This window comes from Etheostoma spectabile, chromosome 11 (assembly GCF_008692095.1).
Source record: "Etheostoma spectabile isolate EspeVRDwgs_2016 chromosome 11, UIUC_Espe_1.0, whole genome shotgun sequence".
NCBI classification, from domain to species: Eukaryota; Metazoa; Chordata; class Actinopteri; order Perciformes; family Percidae; genus Etheostoma; species Etheostoma spectabile.
This window is the reverse complement of record NC_045743.1, coordinates 1,513,463-1,541,373: the sequence shown is the minus strand read 5'-3', so window position 1 is coordinate 1,541,373 and position 27,911 is coordinate 1,513,463. Positions and strand designations below refer to the sequence as shown.

Sequence of the window (27,911 nt, the reverse complement as noted above, 5' to 3'; positions counted from 1 at the left end):
TGCAGCCAAAAGTCTTTATTTTTTCCCCCCACATTTCTTTATTACTGCAAACTAGCCTTAACATACAGTATGTTTATGTCTTGTGAATATTAAAGCTAGGATGGTGTAGTGGTCCCGTGACTTCCTGTGTGCCGTTCCAGTAAAAGCTCAGTGACACGGGAGATGATATCAGGATGCACCAGGCAGTCTAACAGGTCATTAGTGGTAATTTCTGTGTGAACTGGTTTCTCATAATCCCCTGAAGAGTTTTCTGACGTACCATGTGCATGGTCACATGGTCTACATTGAGTTAAACCATCGCTACATTCATGTTTTCCCCGGTAGAGTCCAACAGCAGATGCCACCTTGGTTCTCTGTGCTGCATCTGAGCTGACAGTACAGTCCTCCAGAGATTTGGCATTGCGATTCCTGGAAACACATGTGGTTTCTGGCAAGTACTCGCGCTGACAGCGTACAGGGACTAGATGTGGCCCAAAGGGAACGCTGAAGGGCACAGAATTCCTGACCAAATTGCAATTTTCCCTGATTTGTCCCTTGGAGTCCCGCTTGACTGGACTGGTGTCTCTCTGGTCCTGGGTCAGTTTGCTGTGGCAGAGGCCCCTTTGTCTTTCACAAGCTCTCACTGCCAGGTTCACATACTGCATGTTCTCATTATGGGATGCTAGTCCTTCCTGCAGAAACATAACACAAACAAGCTATTAAAGAGAGTTCCCCTACACCAGCTGCCAGCTAAATAGCCACCTAGTCACCTGTGTGTGGTAGGCTACTTTTATATCCAATCACAGTACATTTATTACATTTCCATAGTTGTGGAGAGGTCCAAAGAAGATGCTAAATCAACAACATGATAACTAAAGGCTTTGTTTTATTTTAAGGTTGATATCTTCGAGGGGAATTTGTTGTACAGCCAGCAGTAACATAACCATCAGACAACGTTAAGTCCGGCATCTACGTGTCTTTTTTGGGGGGAGGGCTGAGCAGGAGCTGAAGTTGTTGATAGTTTCAGAACCAACCCCTTCACTTTAATGCAAAAATGTGGCAAGCAAGACCCAGGAACTTGGCTTAGGTCTTGAGGAGTGAGGCCTTTAATCCATCACCAACAAATCGCCTAAAGTGTCCACACATTGCACTACTACGTTCATTGCTACAACGTCACTTCATCTCTGTCCCTCTTGTCCTTAAATAGGGTGTGGCATATATATGAAATATATGCCTTGCAGCAGCAGCTGGTTACTAACATTTTTGGGGAACCCTCTGTTCTTCAGCTTTTATTAATGTCTCAGTTTTCATACTCACAAGCTGAGATAAATTAATAAAATATACTGAACTGGCCCTGCAGAACCCCCATTACAACTCATAGAGCGGTCTTAGAAAGACCACAGTGAAATGATCTTTTCTAGATACTTAAACTCTGAATTCTATTTACTCTATATGATATTCAAATGTAAATTGCCTCATTTAAAGCTAGTCTATTAACGCCAGCATAGCAATATGTCAAAAATTTCAGAATTTTTTTTAAGTTAAACAGAAACAAGAACCTGTAAATGTTTCAAAAAGACTACAATGTGTTTTGAATTTTTTTGTGCACGGCTGCACCATTACAAGCCAGTGGCAATAATCAGGTAGCTACTGATTTGAGGGAGTAATTAATATCACAGTATGAATTTGCTACCTCAGTGGGATTAAGCCAGTTATCCTTGTTGTCATCACTTGGTGCACTTTTAAGGGCAAAGACGACAGCCTTTGTCACAGCTTCACCAACTCTTGCCACGTCATCCACCTCCTGAACAGAAATCCAAGCAAAGCAAGAATGAGTACTGCACATCAAGATGATTACAATGAACAATAGTCAGTTGCGTCTGTGACCTCGCAGGGAACAGCTGGACAGGAACATTTTAATGGCGCAGAAGAGCTTTTCATGCGGCGCAGACTCCTCGTTGTGGACACACATTTATCATAATGGCAGGGAATCTTTTACTGTCAGACTAATTCAATACTCAAAGCTGAAAGGGAACCTTCATCTAAACGCTGCTAGGATCAACCTGAGCAGGCGCACTCTTTGGTGCAAAGAAGAAGTTTCTCAAATTTTGTCTTCAAATCGTCGACCATCTTTTCATAATTTCAGGTTTTGAGCTCAATAGTTCAGTACGAGGCAGAGACATGATTGGGTTGCTCACCAACTCGATCCAGGAGTTGACGCTGACAGTGATGGGATCCAATGACTCCACATAGTGCCACCAGTGTCTGGGGACATAAAGCACCTGAGCGAGAAGATAACAAGTTAGCAGAAGCTTAAATTGATCACCCACTCTCCTGTTTTTGTCTTTAAGCCGTTGTGTTACGTTGATGGAATAAATGGCTGTACTGGTCATCCTCTAGATGGCAGCATACACCTTTTCACAAACACTGTTCATTCATTTATACAGTGGCTCTATTAAATGGGCGAGCCTTATTGATTCCCTGCCTCCTCAGCAGTGCGGATTCATTTATGGGCTACAGTCTGACAAGACAAGAGGAGTGATCTGTCCTTTGATTTGATTTGCAGAGTTGGAGCCATCTTTTGGGAGATTGCTGTAGATACCCAAACTATGCATTCGGTGTGAACAGTTGATGTGTTTCCAACTGTTGGGTGAAAATAATCTAAGCACAAGAGTCCACTTTTAGCTTGCCACTGTATGTAAGCGCAAGGCCAAAACCCACCACGCCCACAGAATTGACTGCAAGAGTTCAATTGATTGATATGATTTGGAGACTGTTGTGGAAACACTTGTTATTGTGTAACAAAAGGACCAGATAATGTGACACCTGAACCAATTCCTTTTTTTAAATGAAGACTATGAGATGTAGTTGAAAGCTGGGAAATGAACCTTTTTTCCTCGTGTTTGGACAAAACTACCTTGGTGAATCTTTGCTGATTCTAATTCAGCTCTGTGCCATCTTTGTGAGGGCAGTGTGTTTCAGATAACTAATGTTTGGCTTCCCTATGTGGCGCCAGTGCATGGAGGAACAGAGAAAATGATTTCGGTGGGCCTCCTTGACACATTTTGAGTTTTCAACCCACACTGCCATGACACAGATGCAGACGCAGATTTAAATCTGCAAAATATCTCTTTAGTGGAACTGTTATTAGACAATATCTGGTGATTTAGGGAAAAAGAAAAAAAAATATTATTTTCCATTAGGTAGAAAAATCAGAAATGACTTGCTGACTTGTCTCCGCTGTGACCCTGAACTGCACACTGCTTCACCAGCCGTCAGAGTAACTTGGCAGCTGGCTTTGGTGTTGCTGATAGCAGGGCGCGCTGCAGGAGCTCAGGCACAGGCAGATAGTGAAAAGAGGCAGATGGCTAATTGCTTTGTCACCATTTTGACTCTTGAAGAACAAAACAATGCTGCTAGAATCTGAAACTTGGAAAAGTGGGACAAACGCATCAAAGAGTTTTGCAGTAATTCAGAGTTTAAAACTACTTCAAATGTAGCTAAGGACATTTCTAAACAGGGCACCGTGACAGCCATCTTCTAATTGCACAACACTTTAATCATATAATTGACTCTGAACTCACATGCTTCTAACAAAGAGCAAATTACGTGAACTTGACTGCTCTATCAGTTGATCTCCTAAACGCTCCTGTTACTTTTCTCGTGAAAGGACATCTAAAGAGATGACGCAGCTGACTTTAACGCAGCTTTACCTTACACTTCTTGCCATAAAAGGCTCCAGGCTGTTGAAGGAGATGCACTATGATTGGGAAGGCCAATTTTTAATTGGGACACAAGTCACGGCCATTTTCTTGTCTCACACTTTTATGAAGGACACCACAACAAATCAATCTCACTGTTGAGTCTTCTTTTACATGTTTGGGGCTTAAGGACCAACAAAAGGTGTATTTTATTGTTATTGCTTCTGTGTCACAAGAAGTCCATCATATAAATGTAGTGCTAAAGTGTTACATAACATCAAGCGTCAGCAAATCACTTATGCTTGTTTTCCAATGTCTGAAAAACACCACTGATTTAGAAAAGAAGAGGTTTGATGCGTCTTAGTTCAATGTTTGGTAGAATTATTATTTTTTTTGCCTAAGGGTTAACAACACTGTACAGTCAGCTCACTATTAGGTATTATACATGATACAGTTTAACTTAGAACAAATGATGACTGTGGGAGATTATTATTTTGTTATTCTTGTTTTCAAATGTGTCTTATTTAGGCTTGCAACTAAAGTGAATTTCCATTAATGATTAATTTACTGATTTCCTGTTTACTGAACTAAATTAATCATTTAGTGTACTTTTACACGAGACAAAGAAAAGCAGGAAACCCTCACAATGGAGAAGCTGGAACGACAATGTTTGACATTGTTGCTTTGGAAATGAGCTACACTCATCAATTGTCAAGATACTTTATTTTTTTGTCATTCGACTAATCAAGTATATATTTCAGCTCTAGTCTTCTTATAGATATTAGTAAAAAAAAAAGTTCGATGACAAATTATTCCTCTTACAAGCATATTATTATCTACTTAGAGCTAAATTGAAGAACAGATGAGAACCTAGATGAGAACTTAAATCAATGTATAAACAATGTAATCATTTAGAAAAAGAGCAAATATCTGAATCCAAACACCTTGTTTGGTCATGAAATTAAATTTAACATGTTGAGAGAAACATATTTGATATTTCTGGCCAAGGACATGGTCATTCTTTCCAAACAAAATCAGCATGTGTACATCAGCAGTTGACACCTCTGCCAGTTCATAGTTTTTGTACCCAACAATGTGATCTCTGTGATGCATTAGATTTTTGTATTGTAACATATTGGGTCAAGAGTCCTGACCTGTCCTGGCTGCAGAGTGACAATGTGGGCCCTGGCGCCATGGAAGGCAGGGAACCTGCGTAGGTCTGGGCGCAGAACATCCACCTGGCTGAAGACACTGGACTCCTCATAGGGGATCCTGGTTGGGTAGAGGTTCACAGTGTCCTCTGGAGGAAAGAGGTGCCAGCGCTTCCTACGCACAGAAAACATCCCAGTTAGATACAAGTTCAGACTAAAAGAGCAGGAAAAGATTATGGTTAGAAATGAATTCAGTTCAACTGTAAACAAAACTGTTATTCCACGTAGACAGAGCATAGTAAATACTAGAAATTATTCATACATTTATTGACGGTGATGGACTCAGAATTGACTTACATTCACCCAAAATACAACACAACACGTGGGAACCAGGAGGGAAAATGTACTTATAACTGAAATGACTTAAAGTCAGTGGTTTATAATATTCTCAGCTCACTAGTCCCGTGGTGGTAAAGTGGACAATCAATAAAAAACCTTTTTGTTCTTGTTTCAAATCCAAACAGTGGAATCAATTTTTTTTCCTTTTTCTGGGAAATCATAACCACTGACAGGGCCAAATGCTAATCCATCAATGTAAAACAATCCAGTGTTCTCCCTTGAAAGTGAAAATGATTACATTACAAAAATTACATTACCCGACTCATTTGGGAATACCCACCACTGTCACAAATACCATCATATCAATCCGCCGCTTGCATTTTCAGGGATCAGCAGCAAGGTCAAAGAACACCTTGAGCTGAATTTTATTCCGTTTGAGATCAATACCAAATAAAAGAGTTTGAGACCCAATTACAAGGAGTGAGATACACTGTTGCTCTCTAGGAGTAGAGGCAGCAGAGGGAGATACAAAAAATACCTTTTCCCTTTTGTGTCTTGACTCACAATGCCCCATATAGTGCCTTACCCTGTCTCCATTTCCCTCCCGCTCTGGAGAGCTCTGCAACAAATTAACTCTCTTTTTCAGAGGGCAGAGGACAGATAACACTCTGTCGGAGCAGTTACAGTAGCCTGCACCTTTCCTGTTGCAGAAGAGCTCCGTGGTTAACAGGCAGTAAACCTCCACCAGCACAGCTGTGGGGAAATACAGCTACGGTTGTATGGAATCCTCATTCTTCTTCATGCTCGGTTACAACTCATTTCTATTAAATGCACAAACCCATTACCACGGGTATGACAGGGCACTGTCACTTTTTATTTCACACCTCTCAGTTAGTCTATCTCTTTTTTTAAATATTTTTTTCTGCTGCCAAAATTAAAAATCAATGTTCACTTCTTTTTTTAAAGTAAACATAATCTTCAGACACAAACTAAAACTTAAGATGTACTGTGAGAAATTAAGTCATGGCATGAAATCAGTAAAACGCTCCGCGGTTATCTGTAAAACTCTGGTTTACATGCAGATAGTTAGTGTCTCTTGCATACTCCTGTATTTCTGAAGCAGTATTTAGGCTGGATCTGACCAAAATGGTCCTAACTGCATTGACTAGTTGACCATAATACAAGTTCCAAGGCCACCAAGACTAGTAGTAAAACCTTAGTTTTGATTCATGCTCCATTACATTAACTCCTTTGTTGTGACCTGAAGCTCTCAAGTACTCACAATTATGAGGCAGGGATATGAGTGATGCTTTATTTAAAGTTTTGTAGATAACAAAATCAGAATGGGTGCATATTCCAAAAGGATTGGATTGAAATGTGACACCCATTGGGCTGATGTTCAGCAAGCGCCAAGATATGCATGTAAGCTTGACATTTAATTGAAATCGGAAAAGTATTAAAAAGGTCCAGTGTGTAAAGTGTTTATTTATTATCAAAATCGGTGTTGCCCGTTGAATATGTACCACCACCTCCTTAGCTGTAATACGTACTTTGAACTGCGTGGGGCGAGAGAGTTGATTGCGACATACGATCTCAACGCTAGATGCAACAAATTGCTACACATTGGACCTTTAACACAAGAACCCAAAAAGTTCTTTAAGAATGTTTTACCTTACAACAAACCACACAGCAACATGTAGTGATACATATTTTCTTTTCTTGTCCTGTGTACATGGTCACAGGAATCTACTTGGGTTTCCTTTAACCTAATAATAAAAATATAAATAAGTAACCTTTCTTGTTTGTAAGACGTTTCAGAAATCGGATTACTGATTTATAATGTGGTGTCTTTGGAGAACATAAAGCGGAAAACACATGCACTGTTCCTGCTTACCGTCCTTGTACCTGCAGTACCAGGTTACAGCCATAAGAGTCCAGGTGACATGGCGTGTTGGCCCCTGCTGTGCCGATCCATAAGGTGCTCTCTCTCCCATTGCGTCCCTCAAAACCAAACTCTGACCACTTCACATCCTACACACACACACGCGCACACGCACGCACACACACGCACACACACGCCACACACACACGCACACACACAAAAAAGACGTTTAAATTAAACGTCTTGTGCGTGATATACAGACAAGACTCACATTTTACCTAACTCAACTTACCCGTGTACCTATACCACATCAGCTACTTTGACAGGGCCTATTAGAGTAGACCAATGGAGGTCTTTGTGTAGAGAAAGCAAGCAACGGTATATGTCATCTTTCAAGGAAAAATGTTCTGTCATTCATGTCCTGTCAGAGCACAAAGGCGTAGCATCACGACAGTGTCCTGAATAATGAAGTCATTACCATATAAGCAGGCAGCTGTTAATGACAATATGGTCAATCTGGCCTTCAGGCAGCCTTTCTCCTAGTACCATTTATTCTGTAAAAAGCCTATGTCTGCCCGTCTCAAAGGCATGAACGTCAGCTGGTAATAATTGCAGTTGGATGCCTAATAAAAATGTATCACTCAGATAAAAATTAAATGAATATGTGGCAGTGGCTTGAAAAATGATGGGACTTTTATGTCTTTACCTTAGGCAAGACAAGAATAGCAGCTAAAATAAAGCTGTTATGGCTGCAAAAGCTTAACATTTTAATTGAAAATGTCAATACAAGGGAATAAAGGTAAGAATATAAATGAGCATTTAAAAAAAAAAAAAAAGAGATTATAAAGAAATATTTTGGTTCTTTCGATTAGTATTTTTCATCCATTTGATATTTAATTTGTTGATAAACTGAAGCTGTTGCAACTGGATTAAAAATGTAATTGGTTGTGAATATTTTTGTAAATTAAACTTTAACTCTAAATATGTATTATAATCTTACAGAAAATTTGATATTCATAACTTTACTTAAACTGTATATGACATGGATCATGTTTAAATCCAAACCCAGGACCAGCTCCAGTATGTGGTACAGACCCATGGAAGGCAACATATCTGAACCTGGGTGGTCACTGATATTTACAAAATATGGGTCAAGGTCTTCGGGCTCTTTCCTGGTTTGACATAATGCACTGGTGCACACACCCAGTTCTATAAAAAAATAACCCTGACCTTAACCCATCCAACACCTTTGGGATGAACTGCGATGCCGACTGGGAGCCAGACCGCATTACATCATAATGTTCAGGTGACCACATACTTTTGTATGCATTGTATCTCTAATATTCAAGAGCCTATAAATTATCAAAACTATACTACTTTAACTTGTTCATAGAGACAGTTGACTTAAGTTGTCAGACTTTTTCAAACTTTTCTTTCATCTTGTAGCTAATACGGATCCTGACAGAATTACTTAAAACACAATGCAATAACTTGAAGTTTAGAAAAAAGCTTGGCTTAATTTGAATCAGTCTGATGTTAATTAACACTTCATGCATTTTCATTTTTCTATAATATACTTTATATAAAAAAAAAAGGTGTGCTTTTCAAAGAAGCCTTCTAATTATAATGTGATTCACACATCTGATGTGGTAATTAACTAGCGCTAAGCCTATAAATATAGATCTCCCATTGTTTATAAATGTCTGTTGGATTTCATTTAGATTGTTTGGCAACAATATAAAACCAACCTGATATCTTAACATGTGCTGTATGTACGGAGAGGAGGCGGATTACCTCAAACATGGAAGGCTGATGTTGAAACAATAGGGCAATGTATTTGTAGTCAGCATAAGCCCAATATTCTGAGGTGGGGTAATCACAGAAAGGCCCTACATCTGCCCCAGGCTGGTCCCGGGTCCAGCTGAGAAAGTGCTCCAGTCTGGCCTCCACATAGGAACACTGGGTTTCAAACAGAGGTGCTATGAAAGAAAAGTACAAGAAAGAGAGTAATCCCTAGAAAATTGTTAAAAAAAACATTTCCACAGTTCTATCCTAAAAGAAATGCAATTCATAAACCCAAATCCCTGCACTGTGCATCATCACAGAGGCATTTTGTTTTACCTACTTTTATGAGAAAAATAAATCACGGTTGTAGCGATTTACTTTTTTTTTTGTAAACAACCGTTGGCATTTATAAGCCCTCATGAGCAATGCCCTCCTGTCAGCTGAAAAAGATGATTGAGAAATCTAATTAACTAGCTTTTATCAGAGGACATGGTCTCGGTTATTCATCACTGGAGGAGTCATTACTGTAGCTGTTTTAGAGCCACATGGACGCCAAAATACACCAGATGCACACAGACGAAAACCATCAGTGTTTTTTCTCTCCCTCGTTGATGTGACATTTTTAATTAAATCATTACAGTCTCCAACACTTCATCAGGTCCTGCTAAACACAGTCTAATCTGCAAGTGATCACATGTCAAAGGATGAACTACACAAGACTGTAGTCAATTATTATGTGCTTACTGAAAATTGTATAAAGCAGAACTGTGTCATCTGTCATATGAGGCTCTTTGCATTGCTGTGATCAGGAAAACAAAAGGAGCTGATCAAAAGCTGATCAAATTACCCCAATGAAATTGATAAATTATCAATTATGCAGGATGTTTTCAATGTATATGAAATGTGTTTGCATTGCGAATAGGAGAGTGATTTGGCAAGACCATTTTGGATTAATGTCTTGGAGTGGAATGGATACAACACTGACTCATCAATCAAGTTAGTTTGGGGAAACATTTCATGTAATCAAGCACCAAAGTTACTTTTCAAAGAGGATTTATAGTTTCCATGCTATCTATGAGTTGAGAAAATGTAACCAAATCTTTGGTGCTCTGTGATTGTTCTAATTTAATAATGCTCTAATTTCATAACTTTGTATTATATTATATCTTAATCATACTTTCAGTCATTTTAAAACAATCTGAGCCTGCTAGGAGTGCCTGGAAGGTAAACTGAATTGGATCTGTTTGGGTCACATAAATCTGTTTTTAGTCTGCTCTGTGTTCAATCCCGGTGATTAATTACACATGACATTATTTCAACACAAATCTGTCTGGATTAACCTACTGTTCTTACAGTTTGTCTCCTGTTTTCTCCCAAGTCTGAATCGGATGAGTTTGTCACCAAGGCAGCCAGACAGGTGCTCTGCAGTCCAATGGAGAGCAGGCCAGCCACCGGTCATGGTAATGAATACGGCAGGCTGCTGCAGATGATGCAGAATCCTCCGGGTATCTTCTGGGCTGAAGGGTTTAATGGAGTCAGGGGCAGCCATGGCCTGTAGTACACACAGATAACATCTATGTACAGATTAGTTTATAAACAAGTGCTCTTCAAGTTGTGGTGTTACATTACCATTTCCACAGACATTATACCAGTACCTACTAACTTATTATACCATACCCTTCTTATCTTCTGTTCTGTAGGATGAAAAAGGTGTTTGTCCTTTTACCATTTTTCCTAAGTGCTCTATCATTTCACTTGGGGAGAGAGGAAACTGAAGCTTTCTTATTTTTGAAAATGTGTGTACTACCTATAGCATAAACCTAAACCATGAGCATGTGCTGCTGTAAATGCATCCACTCTTCTGAAGAGGCCTTGAGATGTGAGCCCATCCACTGGCATTAGAGAACTTGGCCCAGTGGTTCCAGTTTAGCACAAAGGTGTTGGATGGGGCTGATGCCAGGGCTCTGTACAGGCCAGTCAAGTTTTTTTCCACACCAAACTATGTATCATAGAACATTATTGACCTCCTAAATCCAAACCTAGATTAGGTCATTTTAAAGCAATAAAGTCATACATTTAGATTTTAAAAACATGTCTACATTTTCAATTATGACTGGCCAGATCTCAGTCCCTGCATTTGCCAGTGGGATCAGGTTGTCTGAAAGGGACGAGGTGGATATAACAAGATCACCAGATTTATATATTTTATGTATCAATCTTCAAGTGATGAACATACATTACGTATTAATTTATATATATATATATATAATTCCGCAGGTCTATATTATGTATTGGTCCAGTAATGATTTCTTTAATCTATTTTTTTTAACTGAATGATATTCCGGCTCTGTTTGATGTCATTGTTCAGTCCATTGCATAAGGTCCATCTACTTTACATCCAGAACTCTTGTGCAGGAAGGGTTGTCCTCTAAAAAAGATGTATGTATCTAACTTTTACATTTATACTTTTGATAGACAGCTCTGATAATACATTTTCTACCTAATCGAACTAGATCCGAATCCTCACCGTAAAACACTTACGTAACGTAACGTAACGCTATGTAAGTAACGTTAATGCTCCATCCGCATAACGAGCAACGTTACCTAACCCTGTAACCATTGACTACGGAACTTAGCTTTTCAGACAACAGACAAGACCAAATTAACTTCTCAAAATATCAGACCATCAGCACTAAAGACTGCATTTGTTGATGTTGTTGTTAACGTGCGTTGTCTGAAGAAGCAGAGTCTTCGACTCCACGACCAAATTAGCAAATATTCCAGGAAAGCAGACAACTCACCTTTCACTACACGTGCAGTTTAGGTTGGGGCGGAAGTAAACAAATCTCACATGACAGTGTACGGGTTCTTTATTGGTCTGCAACACCTCATTGTGAAGCTACTTCATTTTGGTTCTGTTGTCCGTGCAATCGCCCCACTCAAGCCTATGCACCAGACAAGCCAAAATGGCGGACCCGCAACCACAGTTTTCACTAGGGAAACCATTTCCGTTGGCGCATGCGCAGTAAAGTTAAGTGACAGCAACAGAAGCTATCGGCTGGATTTGTTTTTGGTCGACAGAACCCCGGCGAGACGTCCATTTCCCGTTGTTGTACAGCCCTTACGCCCCCGGAATTTGAACAGAACTGACAAACTAGCCACTATGGGTGCCGGTTCGAGCACGGAGGCCGAAAGGGAGCCGCTGCTCGTGCCTTCACATGCGGAGACAAACAGTCCGCCAGTAAACAGCAGAGTGTACGGGAGAAGATGGCTGGTTCTGACCCTGTTTTCCCTGCTGGGATTCATGCAGGGGATGGTGTGGAACTTCTGGGGTCCCATCCAGAACTCGGCCGCTCACGCGTACGGCTTCACCAAGTCTGACATCGCGGTTCTGGTGCTGTGGGGCCCGGTGGGGTTCGTCCCCTGGCTGTTGTTTATGTGGTTAATGGATAAAAAAGGTGAGTTGTTCTCACTTGGTACACTGTGTCCATTCTACTGAGATGTTATAGTTATGTGGTTTGATTTGATGGCTCAAAGGTTTGTTGTTGTCACTTGACATCTCAGTTTCAGTTTTATCTTCATATATAAACCATTAGTGGCGATATCCGGTGTAACGTTATACACACTATTCTATTATTATCTGTCCGATTCTATTTGAGTAGAAATTCCTGGTATTTAACGTTAATCACAGCAGCATATTTGGCTCCTGCCACGTTATTTGAATAAAACATAATAACGGTGGCTAAGGCCCATACATTTGAGCTGTTATCAGTGGTAAAATTCACTTGTACTGTTCATGAGTACACATTTAACACTTTATGCCAGGGAAATATTTTACTTTTTACTTTATACATTTCAAATGCCAGCTTTAGTTTCTAGTTACTTTACAAATTTAAGTGCTCATCAAAGTGCTTATGAAACATAATGTTTTGTTATTGATTAAACTTCCCAATATAAGTACATCTAAAACAATTAGGCTAGTAATTTAAACATTTCGTCCATTGACAGATAATTGACATTTTCATGGTTCCAACTTCCCAAATTTGAGGATTTGCTGCTTTTCATGTAAATTATTTTTTGTCAATTTAAATATGTTTTTCATAATCTTTATTTGAAGATGTTACTTTGGGCATTGGGTAATTGCCCACTATTTACAGAGTCAATTGATTAACCAAGACAATATTTATTTAAAAAAAATGAATCCATGTTAAAAATAATCATTATTTGCTGTCCTAGTCTATAAGATAGTTTATTAATGCATGAGTAATCCAAATCTAATTATATAACATAATAGTGTTACAGTCACAGGGGAAATGTGTGTGTATATATATATATATATATATATATATATATTAATTAGTAATGGATCTTAATACTTCATCCACCACTGGCTGTTGAGTGAAAATGTTGACTCCATAGTATTCAGATAGGGTCACTTTTCAAATTCATTTGATAGCGTAAATGTTTGGCCAGTAGATTTAAGTGTTTTTCAGTTTTAACCTTTTCTACCTAACTGAAATAATAGTAGAAACAACAAATTTAACAAATAAAATCATTGTTCCCCATCTTAAAGGAAGGCACCTGAACTCCCCACAGAGGGATGAATATATATGTTTTTTTGATGCTGATACAATTCTCCAATATTTCCCCAATTGTATTGGCCAATAGGTTTATGTAATCTTAAAAACTGCAGGGATATGATCATTTTCATTGTTGATTAATCTGTTGATTCTCAGTTTATTAAGACCAAACGGTGAGATATGCCTATCACAATTTCCTAAAACTGAAAAGATATTAAATTCTAAAGGTATGAAACAGAGAAAAGTAAAAAGCAGACACAACAAATGTTTGGTATTTTTGATAAGTTACTCAAACCATAAATGAATTATCAGAATTAAATTTTTTTAAATTTTCTTTTTTTTAAATCAATATTTTTCTTCTTTTGCAAATTCGGCATTTGTATAAAAATGATCCTTGAAAATGTTGGCAGTTAATGGATGGATTGATAGCATTGTAACTTTTTAAATGCCAGGCTGTCCATGTACAGCACCGGGGTTGGACACACGTGAGAGTTAGAAGTGCTGATGCAGGATAAGCAACTCTTGAAGGGCTTTTTGAACACTTCTCTCTCTCTCTCTCTCTCTCTCTCTCTCTCTCTCAAAAGAGTTTAAATTCACAACAGTCTTGAAACCACACGACATTTTGTAAAGTGCCTTTGCCTGCAGAAAAGCTCTTGACTTGAGCCACTGAGTCAGAAAACACTTTACCTAACCAGTTCCTCTGTATCACCTGACTGACGCGTAGTAGTTCATGCCTGAGCTAGACTGTCAGATGACAAAAACAGTTACAACGCAGTAGCAACATTACAGTCAATAGGCTGCTGATGATTTAAAGACCACAGGACAAATATTGCCAAGAAATTGCACAACACATCTTGTGATCCTGATTCTTCAGCAATTAGAGGTTGCTAGGTGTTTTGTTTGCCTAATTAATAAACAAAGGTTGTCAAAATACATCTACTGCTCTCAGTGAGTGGCAGAAACGTCTTCTTACTGACAAGACTATAAAGTTTATTAAATCTCAACTTTATACCCAGTTTGCAGCCTACTCTGCCTCTGAGACGTATATTGAGCTCATTCAGCACTCATAAATTGTGTTAAACCATGGTGTGACCTAGTTTAAAAACCCTTTATGACATCCAGAGGTTACAACAGGCAAGCACTGTTGTCTACAGTGGTGCTCAAAAGTTTACATACACATGCTTAAGTTGACTAAAAAGAGGAATAAAAAAATCATGTTTTGGAAATTTATTTTAATACCTAAATTAAAAAATGAGGTAAAATCCAACCTTTAAGGACACCAATTTTCTTTGTGAATGAATAACGTATTGTAAATAAATAAATGTTCTTATTTAAAATACAGGGGTCATAAGTATACATACCCCTATGTTAAATTCCCATAGAGGCAGGCAGATTTTTATTATTAAAGGCCAGTTATTTCCTGGATTCAGGATATTATGCATCCTGATAAAGTTCCCTTGGCCTTTAGAATTAAAATAGCCCCACATCCTCACATACTCTTCACCATGCTTAGAGATAGGCATGGTTTTATTTCAGTTAGACTAATACCTGGTTTGATTTGCATTGAGAGATGATTTTATAGAAAGTATCCCATGCCTATCTCTAAGCATGGTGAAGAGTATGTGAGGATGTGGGGCTATTTTAATTCTAAAGGCCAAGGGAACTTTATCAGGATGCATAATATCCTGAATCCAGGAAATAACTGGCCTTTAATAATAAAAATCTGCCTGCCTCTATGGGAATTTAACATAGGGGTATGTATACTTATGACCCCTGTATTTTAAATAAGAACATTTATTTATTTACAATACGTTATTCATTCACAAAGAAAATTGGTGTCCTTAAAGGTTGGATTTTACCTCATTTTTTAATTTAGGTATTAAAATAAATTTCCAAAACATGATTTTTTTATTCCTCTTTTTAGTCAACTTAAGCATGTGTATGTAAACTTTTGAGCACCACTGTATGTATGATGCACGCTCACTGGCTCTACTCCAACTTGTTAGAGTGGAAAATGCTTGGCCTCCCACTGAGAGTTCGCCCTACCCAGAGGTAGACACTGTTGATGATCAACAACAGCACTTGCCATCCATGGAAGGTTAGAGTCTTAGGATCAAGGCATATGTGAAGCAGTCAGGCATAGTAAGCCTACATAACATAGGGTATGCCATACATGTGCTGATGTTTCAGAACGTGCTGGAGAGCGCTCACCTGCCTAATTACTGTGAATAGTGTGTGTACATTAGGGCTGCACAATTAACCGCAATCTTATTGAAATCGCAATATGGAATACTGCAATATCCAAATCGCAAGGGGGGCGGATACTTTCATTCATATTTAGTTTTTTCTAATAATCATTTTGTTTATAAACTGACACATTTAGTGAAGAATGTCTATCACAAGTTAGAGTCTGGGGTGAAGTTGACTAATTGTTTTGTGTGACCATCAATATTCAAATATATGCAATTTACAATAATATGAAACCAAAAAAAGTAGCAAGTTCTCACTCATGACAAAAGAAATTTTGATATCATTGCTTGAAAATTACTTAAACACATTAGTGATTACCAAAATGTTTGTCTACTATCTGATTAATTGACTATTTCTTTCTATTTTGGTTAGGTCTTTTTCAACAATTTACACTTGCATGGTTGCTACATGCCACACAAAACTAAAGTCTTGTGTATGAGACCAGCTTGTTATGTGACACATTCAAGAGCACCTTCTGTACTGTTGTAGGCCTCTACTGCCCCGGGCATTTCAAAGAGAAATATTCAAGGCATTTAGAAATTTGTCCTCTCTTCTAACTGGCTAACCCTCTAGAGGCATCTGAAACTATAACAAAGCAGCATTATTTTTAAAGGCTGTGATTATAGAATTATTCATTCCACTATAGCATCTTCTCTAAATTCAGCTGACCATAAAATCAAGCTTTGTCTGATTCAGCTCTAACTAAAGCTATTTTAATACGAAAGGGACAGCTGATAGAAAATTAATATTCTGTTGAGGGAATTAATTACAAGTCTCTGACGGTACTTGTTGGTAATAGTGATGTGTGTAAAAGTTTGATGCGGCAGAACACAAAGAGACAAAGGACCGACTGCACGCCCATGTCAATATCAAAAAAATACAGCCCGACAAACTCCTAACATGCACCGTGAGGCCGTATTGGCACGTTGTGACCTGTATTTCCCGTCAGGGATCAATAAAGTACTATACCCTGTGTTAACTGGTGTTAGTCAGAGCTTTGGCTAAAAAACAACTCGCATGGAAATAGAAGAACATAAAGTAGGGAGAGTTTCCTCAAATGGGCGTCATGTGGGTGAAACTAAGAATGGAAACTAAGTTGATATAGAAAGGCTTCTTGTCTGTACTACTGCTTTCACAGTGGACCATATTAAACAAGGAACTTCTGGATTTCTTTTTTTATTTTATTAGTGTTATACATTAGTCTAAAAAACTAGACGCACCCTAGCAGCAGCAAATGTATTGTTGCAGCTAGGGTCAGTCTAGCAACTCTCCTTTAGCTTGGGAGCTGGAAAAAACTAATTTCTGGTCAGGCCAATCACATCGTATGTTTCACATTTGTATTATTTTTATTTCTTTTTACATTTTATAGACTAAACGAAGACAAATAACACACTAATCAAGTATGAAGTAATCATTATTAGTATAACAATTATTTGTGATCAAATTAAATTTTTTACTCTATGGGTTGGTGACTGCTCAGCCTCTTATCTTCTTTTCTTAACGTTCATAATTTTACTCTTTTCTCTTTCCATCACCGTCTCATGTGTCTTCCAGGTTTGCGGGCGTCCCTCCTCCTCTCTGCATTCTTCATGCTGTTAGGAGCAGCTTTAAGGAGCATTCCTCTGACAGACCACCATTTTAGAAGATGGTAAGACTCCTCTGACAACATTAAAGTGCTCATGTTATGCTTTTTGGCTTTTCCGCTTTCCTTTATCGTGTTATGTATATATTTTTGTGCATCTTATAGGTTTACAAAGTGAAAAAGACCAAAGTCCACCCCAAAGGGACTTACCATCTCCAAAAGAAAACGCTGTTCACATACTGCTCCAAACAGCTCTATTGTAGTCCAGCCTTTACTATTGTAGTCCAGCCTTTACTCCCGTGACAAACGTGCGTCACTTTGTAACACACGTTGTCATGCTCGCCTAGCTGCTGGCGTGGTACACCCGCAAACTCTGCTTCTGACTGGCTAGTAGTCCTTACCTAGGTACTGTGCATGTGCGACTCCCAACAAAGATGTAACTCAACAAAGACTGAGATGCCTCACTCTGTAGCTAAAACAGAGAGGACAGGCTGAAAAGAGGAGCTGCAGCAATATGTAGTAAACCAAAAAAGAGGTGTTTTTGGAAAATTAAACCATCTAAACTTCTTCTGGTCCTCTAAACCTCTAAACACAATTATGATGATTATGAAACACAAAAATGAGCATAATATGAGCACTTAAAGGTACCAGATGGTTCAAGGAGGCAACTGTGATGAATGTTTGAAAGGTTTTTGAAAGGAGGCAGAGAGTGACCAATGCTCCCCATAATTTCCATAATTTGATTCATTAGACAAACTTTTCAAACCGAGTGCCAGGACCAGCTATGTACATCAGTTTATTGACAAACGAGCTGCTTGCCAAAGTTAGGACCTCTCCTTGTCAAATGAGTTCCTCATGATTTGTAATGTAGCAGATATGATTAGTAGATTGGCGGATTAGTCAATTCACAGAAAATAAATCAGACCCTGTATTTTATCATTTGATTCATTGTTTCAGTAATATTTCAAACTGGTTTTCATTCTTAAAGTGATTAATTGTTTCAGTCATATTTCAAACTGGTTTTCATTCTTAAAGTGGAATATGATAAACAGAATATCTTTGGGTGTGGACTGGATCAAATATTTCATTTGAATATGTCCCTTTGGGTTCTGGGAAATTATAAACAAGACATTTTACAGACAAAGGATTTGTTGATTAATTCAGAAAATAGACCGATCAATCAATATTGAAAAAAGTTGTTTACATGCTTATGACAATGCGCTAACAGGTACACCATTAGCCATGTTTAGCATCTTAGTTTAACATGTTAGCATGCTAATGTTTGCTAATTAGCACAAAACAAAGTGAATCTGAGCGTGATGGGAATTTCATTAGTTTTGCAGGTATTTGGTAATACATTTTCAAAAACATTTAAATGTGCAATATGTAATACTGACAGCTAGTGTTTAAAAATAGTTACGGTACAAATTCAATCATCAAATTCAGTCATCCCCAAACTCAAAGTTCACAGAGGTTGCCAGGCATAAACCGCAACATCCACAACAATGGTACTAAACGGATGTCTGACATAGCCAGACATTACTTCACAGCAGAGCAGCTTATGTAAGGTGCTGGCTATATTTACAGTCAAAAAAAAACCATGCTCACGCGGAGCTCTGTACCAAACTGACAGATACATTTTGTTTTGGCTTAGAATTACGGTAGGAAACGCTAAAAACAACAACCTCGCTGTCCTCTACACACAACGACAGACACACTTCCTTGGCTTAGAATTACAGTAGGAGGGGCGACCTCTAGCTCACCCAGTAAGAGCGTGCGCCCCATGTAGGCAGAGTCCTCTGCAGGGGCCCGGGTTTGAGTCTGACCTGCGGCCCTTTACTGTGTGTCATCCCCTCATCTCTCCCCACCTTTCCTGTCCGTCCACTGTCACTTTCCAATAAAGGGAAAAGCATCAAAAAATAAGAAATAATAATCTTTAAAAAAAAACAAAGAACTACTGTAGGAACCACTAAAAATAACACAGTCTTGCCGTCCTCTCCACCCCGACTGAACACACTTTATTGGCTTAGAATTACGGCAACAATCGTAAAACACACTGCAAACTCACTGTCCTCTCTTCCTGACTTACAGCCCCTCTTGGCTAAAATAACACTGTAGTTGGTGACACGTTGTAAACAGCCGTGGCCCACTTGTCTGGTCCTCCAGTAACGTTAGCAGTTAGCAATGTTAGCATGGCGGCATTAGCCAGGACCAGTCAGGATCACTTAACTGGCTGTGTCTCAATTGTTTTTGCGAGTAACCAACTCGGGCACTATAGCTATACAATTCAATGTGGCTACACAAATGCTGAAATGACACAAAATGCCCGTCCCTTGTAACTGTGATAAATTAACCTGAAGCTATTGCTTAGCTGTTCAGGTGGAAATTAGCCAACTCTGCGTCCTTTTGGGCTCTAAGCTGAATCTATCTTTCAAATACATCTCCAGTATTTACCCGGGGTTTGTTACGTCTCTGGTCACGTAACTGTTAGAAACATGCAGTTTTTTTAATGTTGTGTCTATCTCCGTTGTTCCCGTTCGTTTGTTGCTTCCATGGCTGTACTAACGTGTAGCTCGCTGGGTATATGTTTTTACAGGTATATCTGGCAACCCGGCCTGGGTGTCAAACTGGCCAGCTGATGACAACAAAAAGTCCAAAACACAAACAGAAATTTCGTCATGGAATGGAAATTTCAAAAGGAGAAAATACTGGCATTAGCATTGTTGCCAGAAGAGATAGGATTTCAACTTAGCATGTTTCCTTTATATGTGAAGACGTATTGGGGTTATTTTTTAGATTTATTACAGTAAATATATTACATATTGGTCCTTTAAAGGATAGAAGTAAATAAAAAATTCAAAACTAGTGTGTCATAAAAAAGGAGATGTTTTCTAAATAAAGATATTTACAATATACACTTCAACCAAGCAGAAAAAAACACAAAACAAAACAATAATAATCTGTCATGATGGCGATAAATCTACCAAATTGTATGGCAATCTGTCTAACAGTTGTGTGGACATTTTAGTCTGGACCAAAGTGGTGGACAGACAGACCAACATTACCATCCATAGCCGCTAGCATGCCTAAAAGTATAAGCAGCAGGTGCTTTATTTAGCTTATTGATTCTAACCAAGGTCCAGTTTATTTTTCTTCAAAATATAGAGACCTGTAACTGGTTATAGGGACAGACCAAAGGCATCTGGCTGCCAGAGAACAGGATTCAGAGACTGCTCAATTCTGGGTGGATCCTTTGCTTTTTTTTTCCTGTGTGTCTTTGCCGTGGGTTTCCTCCCATATCAGACAGCACTTTGACAGGCCCTATGTGGAAAGCATTAAAGAATCCTATTATTCTTAGTGTTTCATTCTCAACTTTACTCATGAGCTCAGAGAAGGTCATTTCAATTATAATTTTCCTTTTTTGAAATGTAATTGCATTGAATATTTCTGTGGGGTAATCTGCCTAATGATTACTTTTGGGCGCCACAATGAGGCATTACATCATAAAATATCAATACATAGAGGAAATTATATTTCCACAGAATGAATCGCATATCACTTTCACCCCCATGGATTTGAAGAATTGATGTGGCTTTTAAGAGCAGATAAATCAATTTTGTTTCTCAATTTCTTTCTCTTTGTGTCTCTCCGTGTTTTAGATATTATAAAATATGGCATAAGTGTTGTTTTTTTCCTGGTTTTAAAGGCTGCATTACAGTAAAGTTATGTCATTTTCGGAACTTACCACAGTGTTCTAGCTGTTATATAATTTGCCTTTACCCACTTAGTCATTATGTCCACATTGCTGATGATTATTCATCAAAAATCTCATTGTGTAAATAATTGTATTTATTTGTATTTTTTTTATTTTTATTGAAGGAATTGCACAGTACAGGTTAGCTCAAACAGTACATTTTCCTTCAAGATTACCCTCACCCACCCATCCCATGCCCCTCTTGGCAGCTAGTGTGATCACACAACCCAAAAAATAAAAATAAAATGATAAAAAATAAATATGTATAATAAAAAGAAAATGCTATTAATGTACATTTTCACATCTACGCAACCAAATTACCTTTTCCCCCTCCTTTCCTTCCCTTAAGAAAAAGTAAACATACGTAGAAAAAATAAAAAAGGAAACCGAGAAGAAGAAGTAGAATAAAGAATAAAAAGGTGTCTCATACTTCAGGCAGTACTTTAAGATTGGAATTCGTCATTGTTTTTAGTAGAGTGGCTATGTCCTACTCTTCAGGACGTTGTATGAACCTGGCTGCATAATAAACCACACTCACAATAATGGACCCTTTTTTAATTCATGGTCTTCCAGTAATTATAGAGGGATCTAGCTGAAGTTGTATTCTTATCTGTAAAATCAAAACCCAAATCCAGCTATATTCTACAAACTATCTATTTGTTTTATTGTTTTATCTATCGTGACCCCTTAAAAGAGAACTTCAGCAATTTTTGTATTGCACTTCCAAAAAGTCCAAAACGTTTTAACCTGTAGTACTGAATCATACATCCCATAACCAACTCAAAAGTGTTGTCTTTAAATTTCCCCTGCCTGGTGAATGACAGTTTTTAAATGTGTAACTCTAACTCCAATCCAGATGACACCATGAGTGGTTATTTTATCACACATCCTCCTGAGCAACAGACAACATTACACAACTGCTTCTGCACGCAAATGCGCAATGTGTAAAATTGGTGGAGTTTCCCCTGTCATGATAGCCTATAGATCTGTGATGGCAGTCAATGCAACCACAATTGTTGCTTTGTTTCAGGCCCATAAACTTCAGGTTCACAACCACTGGTAACTCATGAATGAAGGTGTCTTCATAAAACTCCTGAAAATGTAACTTTGGGCTCAACCTTTGTCCTGACCCTTGTACAACCACATTCCTTATGCAGCTTAACTTGACATTTGTGAGGATTTTACTGTAAAGGAGAAATATAGTCAAGTAGAAACAGGGGTGCAAAGTCACAAGAAACCTTTTCCTCAACTTGTTTGGATATCAACGAGACAAGATTGATTAGGGGTCAAATGTACACTTCAGCATCAGTGAGGTGCAGTCAGTGCAGTATAAAAAGCAGAATCTCCAACATGCTTTAAGTCTCACCCCTCCTGAATCCAGCCATACAACAGGTCAAGAATATATCAGTTCTTAGGGTGGTTGCTAGCGCACAAAATTTAAGGTAGACTTGATGCCTCTGTTTTCCCATTTAGATGATGACCACCTTTCACAGCCGTGACCTCAGCTCTTTAGATTCAGTATTCAGAGTGGAAACATGTAAGCCATGATAACAGGCTTTACACAGCAATTGTTACTTTGCCTAATTTGCATTTTAAATGTAATAGGTCATAACTCTTGAAGCCGCATTTGAATGGGTGACATGGTGGATTATCTCAGTAAAGTACACGCTGATGTAACCATGTAGCTCCCTGGATCACCAGTAGATGTCACTTTTTGCTTTGCAGTAGTGGAGATGATGCATTATCAGTCTGGGAAAGCTTTGATTAGTGACCTGCGTCTGCTGCTCTGTGGGCCGGCTCTCATAAACAGGATATATTTGTCATATCAGACATATTGGTTTTGATGATGGTTCAGATGACCCAAGAGACAGGGAGGGGGCCTAGCAAAACAGTTAAGTCTAGCTGGCTCCAAAACTTTGAATGTGTTCAAGGGCATTGCAAGAGCGCTCAAACACAGCATTTGAGTTTCCTGCAGCCAGCCCCCCGCAGGCCTGTGTTTGTTTCACATGTTATTTCATGTTTAATAGCCGATTACTACAATTTATTTTCATGACATCATCTTGAGGAAGTGAACCACCTCTTTTGTTCTGAGTTTTTAAGATCCTTTTTTAGGAAATCAAAGGAAGTTGTGGAAGTTCCTCTCTTGTATAAACAGGATCTTCTTTGTAGCTGTCACGTTTGAAAATGTATCTGAGTCTTTGTTGTGTGACACTGAGATAAGAAGAGAAAAGCCACTGCTGCATCAGTGGTCACTGATTTAGACCTTGATGTGAAAAGGTATACTCTTAAATCAAAGACATAAAATCCTCAGGCATTCATTCGTTTTCTGGCCCTTACCTGCATCTCTCTCTCTCTCTCTCTCTCGCTCTTGCTCTCTCTCTCTCTTTCTCTCTCTCTCTCTCTCTCTCTCTCTCTCTCGCATTTAAATATAGACCAACTGTGTGATTAGTAAGTGTCTGTCATTAAGATCTCGGATTCACTCTGAGGCTGTCGGATTGGCCATGAGTACACACTGTGGGTCCCACAGCAGGCTGTCACATTACTGTGACGATTGCTGTGGTGTCATTTTCAAGACAGAATTGGCCTGGCCTTTTTGTGATGGCAGAATTGGGTTTGTCAGCCCTGGAGGACCAGAAGCAGTGGCAGGATTTCACCACAGTGCTGGCTTCTTTGTCTGATCCTCGATCAGATTCCGCCTGACAGGGTTCATCAATACTGATTAACTCAATCATCCAGTTGGAAAAACTGCTCCCTTTCCTTTCTTTCCTTCTCCTGCCACACATGCGGCCGCCCCGTGTGACCGCTCATCCTCATGTTACTCACCATCCGTCCTCATCACCTGTCACATTAAAGGCAATTTACGTAGTCCCATCCATCCTGGGAGCAAAAGACAGTTAGACTGGGGACTGAACTTTAAAACTTTAAAGTGCTGACCAAACTTTGTGATCCAAAGTTTTAAAGCTGTCAAGTTCTGAAAGCTGTGGTCGAATCGGTCAGATTACGTTATTGTTAATTATATTTTTTTTATATTGCATTTTTATTTACACAAAGTTCTAGTACAGCTTATTGTGTTGAGACACACTTAAACACTGGCGGACTTTAAAACATTGGCTTGATATTTGTTTTGATTAATCTAAAGAAGAATGCTTTTAAAAATAAGATTGAGACAAAAGTATCATTCAGGTCTCTGTACTAAATATGAGCTTGCTCTAGTTCACAGAGATGCTGCTTTAAATTACGCAGTGTATCTTTGTTGCTTTGATAACCAGACCAACTGGATTTGGAATAATCATGGTGTCTAATGAAGAAGATACAGTAGAGCAGGTGTATCAGTCTGGTGCATGGATCATTCCCAGGCCTAAATGAGACTGTAATTACAGGATGTGCTCCAAAACCCGCCAGTTGGGCTTGGTTTCTATTCCATTTTAATTTGGCACACAAAATGGAACATGCCAACTCAAATCAAATGTTCTCTGCGGCAGGTTAACAAAATACCATGTGTCATCAAGAATATAGAGTACACATACGTATTTCCCATGATTGTGTTTAGAATCACGTCTGCAGGTAGATGAATAACCAGGTTATCCAGTATTCCATGAAAATGTCATATCCCAAATATGATCAACACTATTGTGTAACCATACTCAGACATACCTAGATGTCATCATGGAAATGCACTAGTCTGTAACAGAACACCATTGAAAACTCTTGTTTAGTAATTGAGCAACAAAGATGGAGACACATATAAAGAAATCTACAAAGAACAGAGAAACAAGTGGGATGACTAAAAAGTAAGAGCCACAGAGTATTTAGAAGGAGCTGATGTGTAGGCTGAGATGTGGGAAGGAGATCTAGGGTGAACAAAATATTCTCCAATCAATCTGTCACTGACCACTGCACTTTGTATTCTGCCATTTCTTCTGTGCACCCTAGAAGCAGCACGTTATAATAATACTGCCAAAACCCTAAAGATGGCATCGGTTTTCTGTTCAAATTTGTAATCTTGTTTACCTATTCTTTGATCATATAATTCCTGAAATTTCAACATAGATTGCCAGCATTAGACGTTTATATTTAAGCGAAGTTCATGCATGGTTATTAATGTTAAGACATTTAACTTTTTAATTTTCATTTAGACAGTTTTTAAGGGGGCTGAGGGGTTTAAAAGGGGTCTGGTGGCATCAGGAGACATCTCCGAGTACATTTGTTTTGCCCAGCTCAGTCTGAAGGTGCACAAGTGAGACAGTAACTCTCAGGGGCAGGTTCTTAATTCCCCAGAGATGATTACACCTTATTTCCATTTCCTCCCCTATCATTATTCCATCAGATATTTCTAACAAGTTATTTTAACTCAATAAATGCACTGGAGTGAGGCTCATCGCTGCAGCCATGTTTGATTGTTGTTTAACGGTGTAATATTTAATAAAGTTTGTTGACCCACACAAAAGAAGGGTTTACAAGGCTTTCACCTAAAATTCACTAATACAGTTTTCAGAGTGAAAAAAGAGTCCTAGACAATGACAAAAGAGAGCAAAATGTAAAATATGCCACAAAGTTATGATTAGGTTGTTTTATGAACTTTTAAAGGCGTCTGTGGCTCAGGTGGTAGACCAATCTTACCAATCGGGAGGTTGGTGGTGTGATTCCTGGCCCTGCAGTCAAATGTCGAAGTGTTATTGGGCGAGACACTGAACCCTGAATTGTTCCCCATCGGTGTGTGAATGTTTATCTAATGAGCAGGTGTCACCTTCTATGGCAGCCTCGGCCACAGTATTTGAATGTGTTCCTGTACTATGTAAAAGCGCTTTGAGTAGTCGTTAAGACTAGAAAAACGCAATTTAAATACAATACATTCACAATATTTGCTTTTTGTGCAATGTCCCTGAAACAGCTGGCAGCTGAAATCTCTCAAATGGTCAGTGACAATGTAAAGTTAAATATAAAGGATCACATTTTCATTAATTTACTGTAGCCTTATAATGTAATTGCGGGGTGCACACAATTCAGACTCAACCTTTTAACACACTAAACCTGGATAAGTCACATCTGGCTAGCTGTTAGCCTGATAAACTTCCACAACTTTAGTGCCTGGTCTCACTATTAGCATATATTAACCTTATTGTTATTGTTTTTTCATAAGTAAGTCACTATACTGCGGTAAAATAATTTCATTAAAAGATTGTGAACCTCACGCTCATCACAAGATTGTAATTGTTGATTTGCTGTTCAGAACAAAGTGCAGTACAAATGTCTAACACACCCCTTTATCACAGTGTCATGCGTGATTCTGTTTTTCTTTGTGTGATGGTATTCATGAAGAATTGAAGCTATTTTCTCCTGCTGTTTCTGTCATAGGATGATACACGTAGGTCAGTTGCTGAACGGTTTAGCCGGCCCAACCATAATGAGCGCCGGCCCCTTCCTCTCCACCACATGGTTCGCCCCTGACCAAAGAGCCACTGCAACTGCAGTGGCCTCACTCTTCTCCTACCTGGGAAGTGCTGCTTCGTTTGTAATCGGACCTCTGGTTGTGCCAGCCCCCAACGACACCCAGGCAGCGATGGTAGCAGCAGTTTCTGACAGCTCCATCCGGGACAGAATCCAGCTGGTTATGTATGCAGGTACTAACAGAAAGCGGAAAAAAAACCTCTGAGGGCGTTGAGGATCGATAGCACATCATTTTGACATCATGTCAGCCCCGTCAAGGGACACAAATACAATCAGGCGAGGGGACCCAAGAATTTTACAGAAACGCCAAAAAACAAAAAACAATTATAATGTTCAGAACCGCCCCTCTAAAAAACAGATTGCTGAGACTGTTATGCTTAAGTGATTCAGAAAATTAAAAATACGCTGAAAAGAGAAACAAGCATGCTGTAATAGATTGAGGCTGCAGCTTTTGTTTAACCTAAGGTAGTATTGTTATTAATTTTAAAGGACAAAGCAGGCACCTTTTGGGAACCAAAAGTTTTGGAGGTCAAAATCCAAACAACAGATCAATGTGAGTGGGAATGCAACTCTGTCAAGGAGAAATGGGCAGGTGCTGCTTGATCCATATTTGATGTCAAGAAAGAGCAATAGAGCTAAAATAATCAAACTGTATAAATAAAAGAGTCTATGGCTAGTTGGCCATTATGTTCATTGAAGGTATGGTTTCAGAGAACTTTTATAGATGTCACAGTGACCTTTTTTTAAAATGTCAAAATAATCTGACTTCCTCATCTATGAAATAACTTGTACGTCTCTTTTATCTGTGTTGCTGTGCTCGAGCAGAGTTGGCTGCAATCGCTGTGCTCTTTGCGGCTGTCCTGCTGTATTTCCCGTCACGCCCACCGATGCCTCCCAGTGTGGCTGCTGCAAGCCAGAGACTCAGTTACAGGAACAGCATCTGCAGACTTCTTAGGTAAAACGCACACACACACACACACACACACACACACACACACACACACACACACACACACACACACACACACACACACACACACACAGACACAGACACAGACACACACCACACCACACCCCTTGTGTCAGTACATTATTGAGTATGCCTAACTTGATGAGTCCTTGATTCAACTTGGGATTTAGATATGTAAAGCAAGTGAAACTTGCATTTGAAATTAGTTTCAGGTACTGTTAGTTTTTTTGACTTCATAAGAAAGCGGTCAAGAGCATATTTCTGCAGCATCTTCAATGCTCTCCAACTGCTGTGTATACAAATCTATTAGGTCTAGTTTGGTTTCTTATTTGCTGATGCGTTGTGCGCTTCTTGGAAAGTTGAAGTGACAGAATCTTGCGCTGCAGAAGGATTTAGAATCTTAATGAAGGAGTCTGCCACTCACCATCTGCTTGGGTTGTTATCAAAGCAACCTCAGCCTTCCCTCTAGATTAATTACAAAGATATATAA

General features: G+C 38.9%; 2 protein-coding genes across 4 annotated transcripts in view; one reads left to right on the top strand and one right to left on the bottom strand.

Moving 5' to 3' along the window:
* Positions 1-28: 28 nt before the first annotated feature.
* Positions 29-11,858, bottom strand: hspbap1 (hspb associated protein 1). Of its 2 annotated transcripts, none has more exons than XM_032528836.1 (8): positions 11,639-11,858; positions 10,182-10,389; positions 8,847-9,031; positions 7,065-7,201; positions 4,835-5,006; positions 2,178-2,261; positions 1,673-1,783; positions 29-671 (listed from the first exon to the last, which is right to left on the bottom strand). In XM_032528836.1, exons 2-8 carry the CDS (start codon positions 10,384-10,386, stop codon positions 96-98), a joined length of 1,470 nt encoding a protein of 489 aa, XP_032384727.1. In that variant the 5' UTR covers positions 10,387-10,389; positions 11,639-11,858; the 3' UTR covers positions 29-95. The 2 variants fall into 2 exon arrangements, with proteins under 2 accessions (XP_032384727.1, XP_032384728.1); XM_032528837.1 differs by having other exon boundaries at positions 10,191-10,389.
* slc49a4 (solute carrier family 49 member 4) overlaps positions 11,672-27,911 on the top strand; it is a 46,359-nt gene continuing 30,119 nt past the window's right edge. For both annotated transcript variants that reach the window (XR_004334004.1, XM_032528838.1), the window contains exons 1-4: positions 11,672-12,295; positions 17,222-17,315; positions 26,359-26,624; positions 27,277-27,406. Coding sequence is in view for 1 of the 2 variants with exons in the window: in XM_032528838.1 (XP_032384729.1) it covers positions 11,689-12,295; positions 17,222-17,315; positions 26,359-26,624; positions 27,277-27,406 (1,097 nt within the window). In the remaining variant the exon portion in view is untranslated. The remainder of the gene's footprint in view (positions 12,296-17,221; positions 17,316-26,358; positions 26,625-27,276; positions 27,407-27,911) is intronic.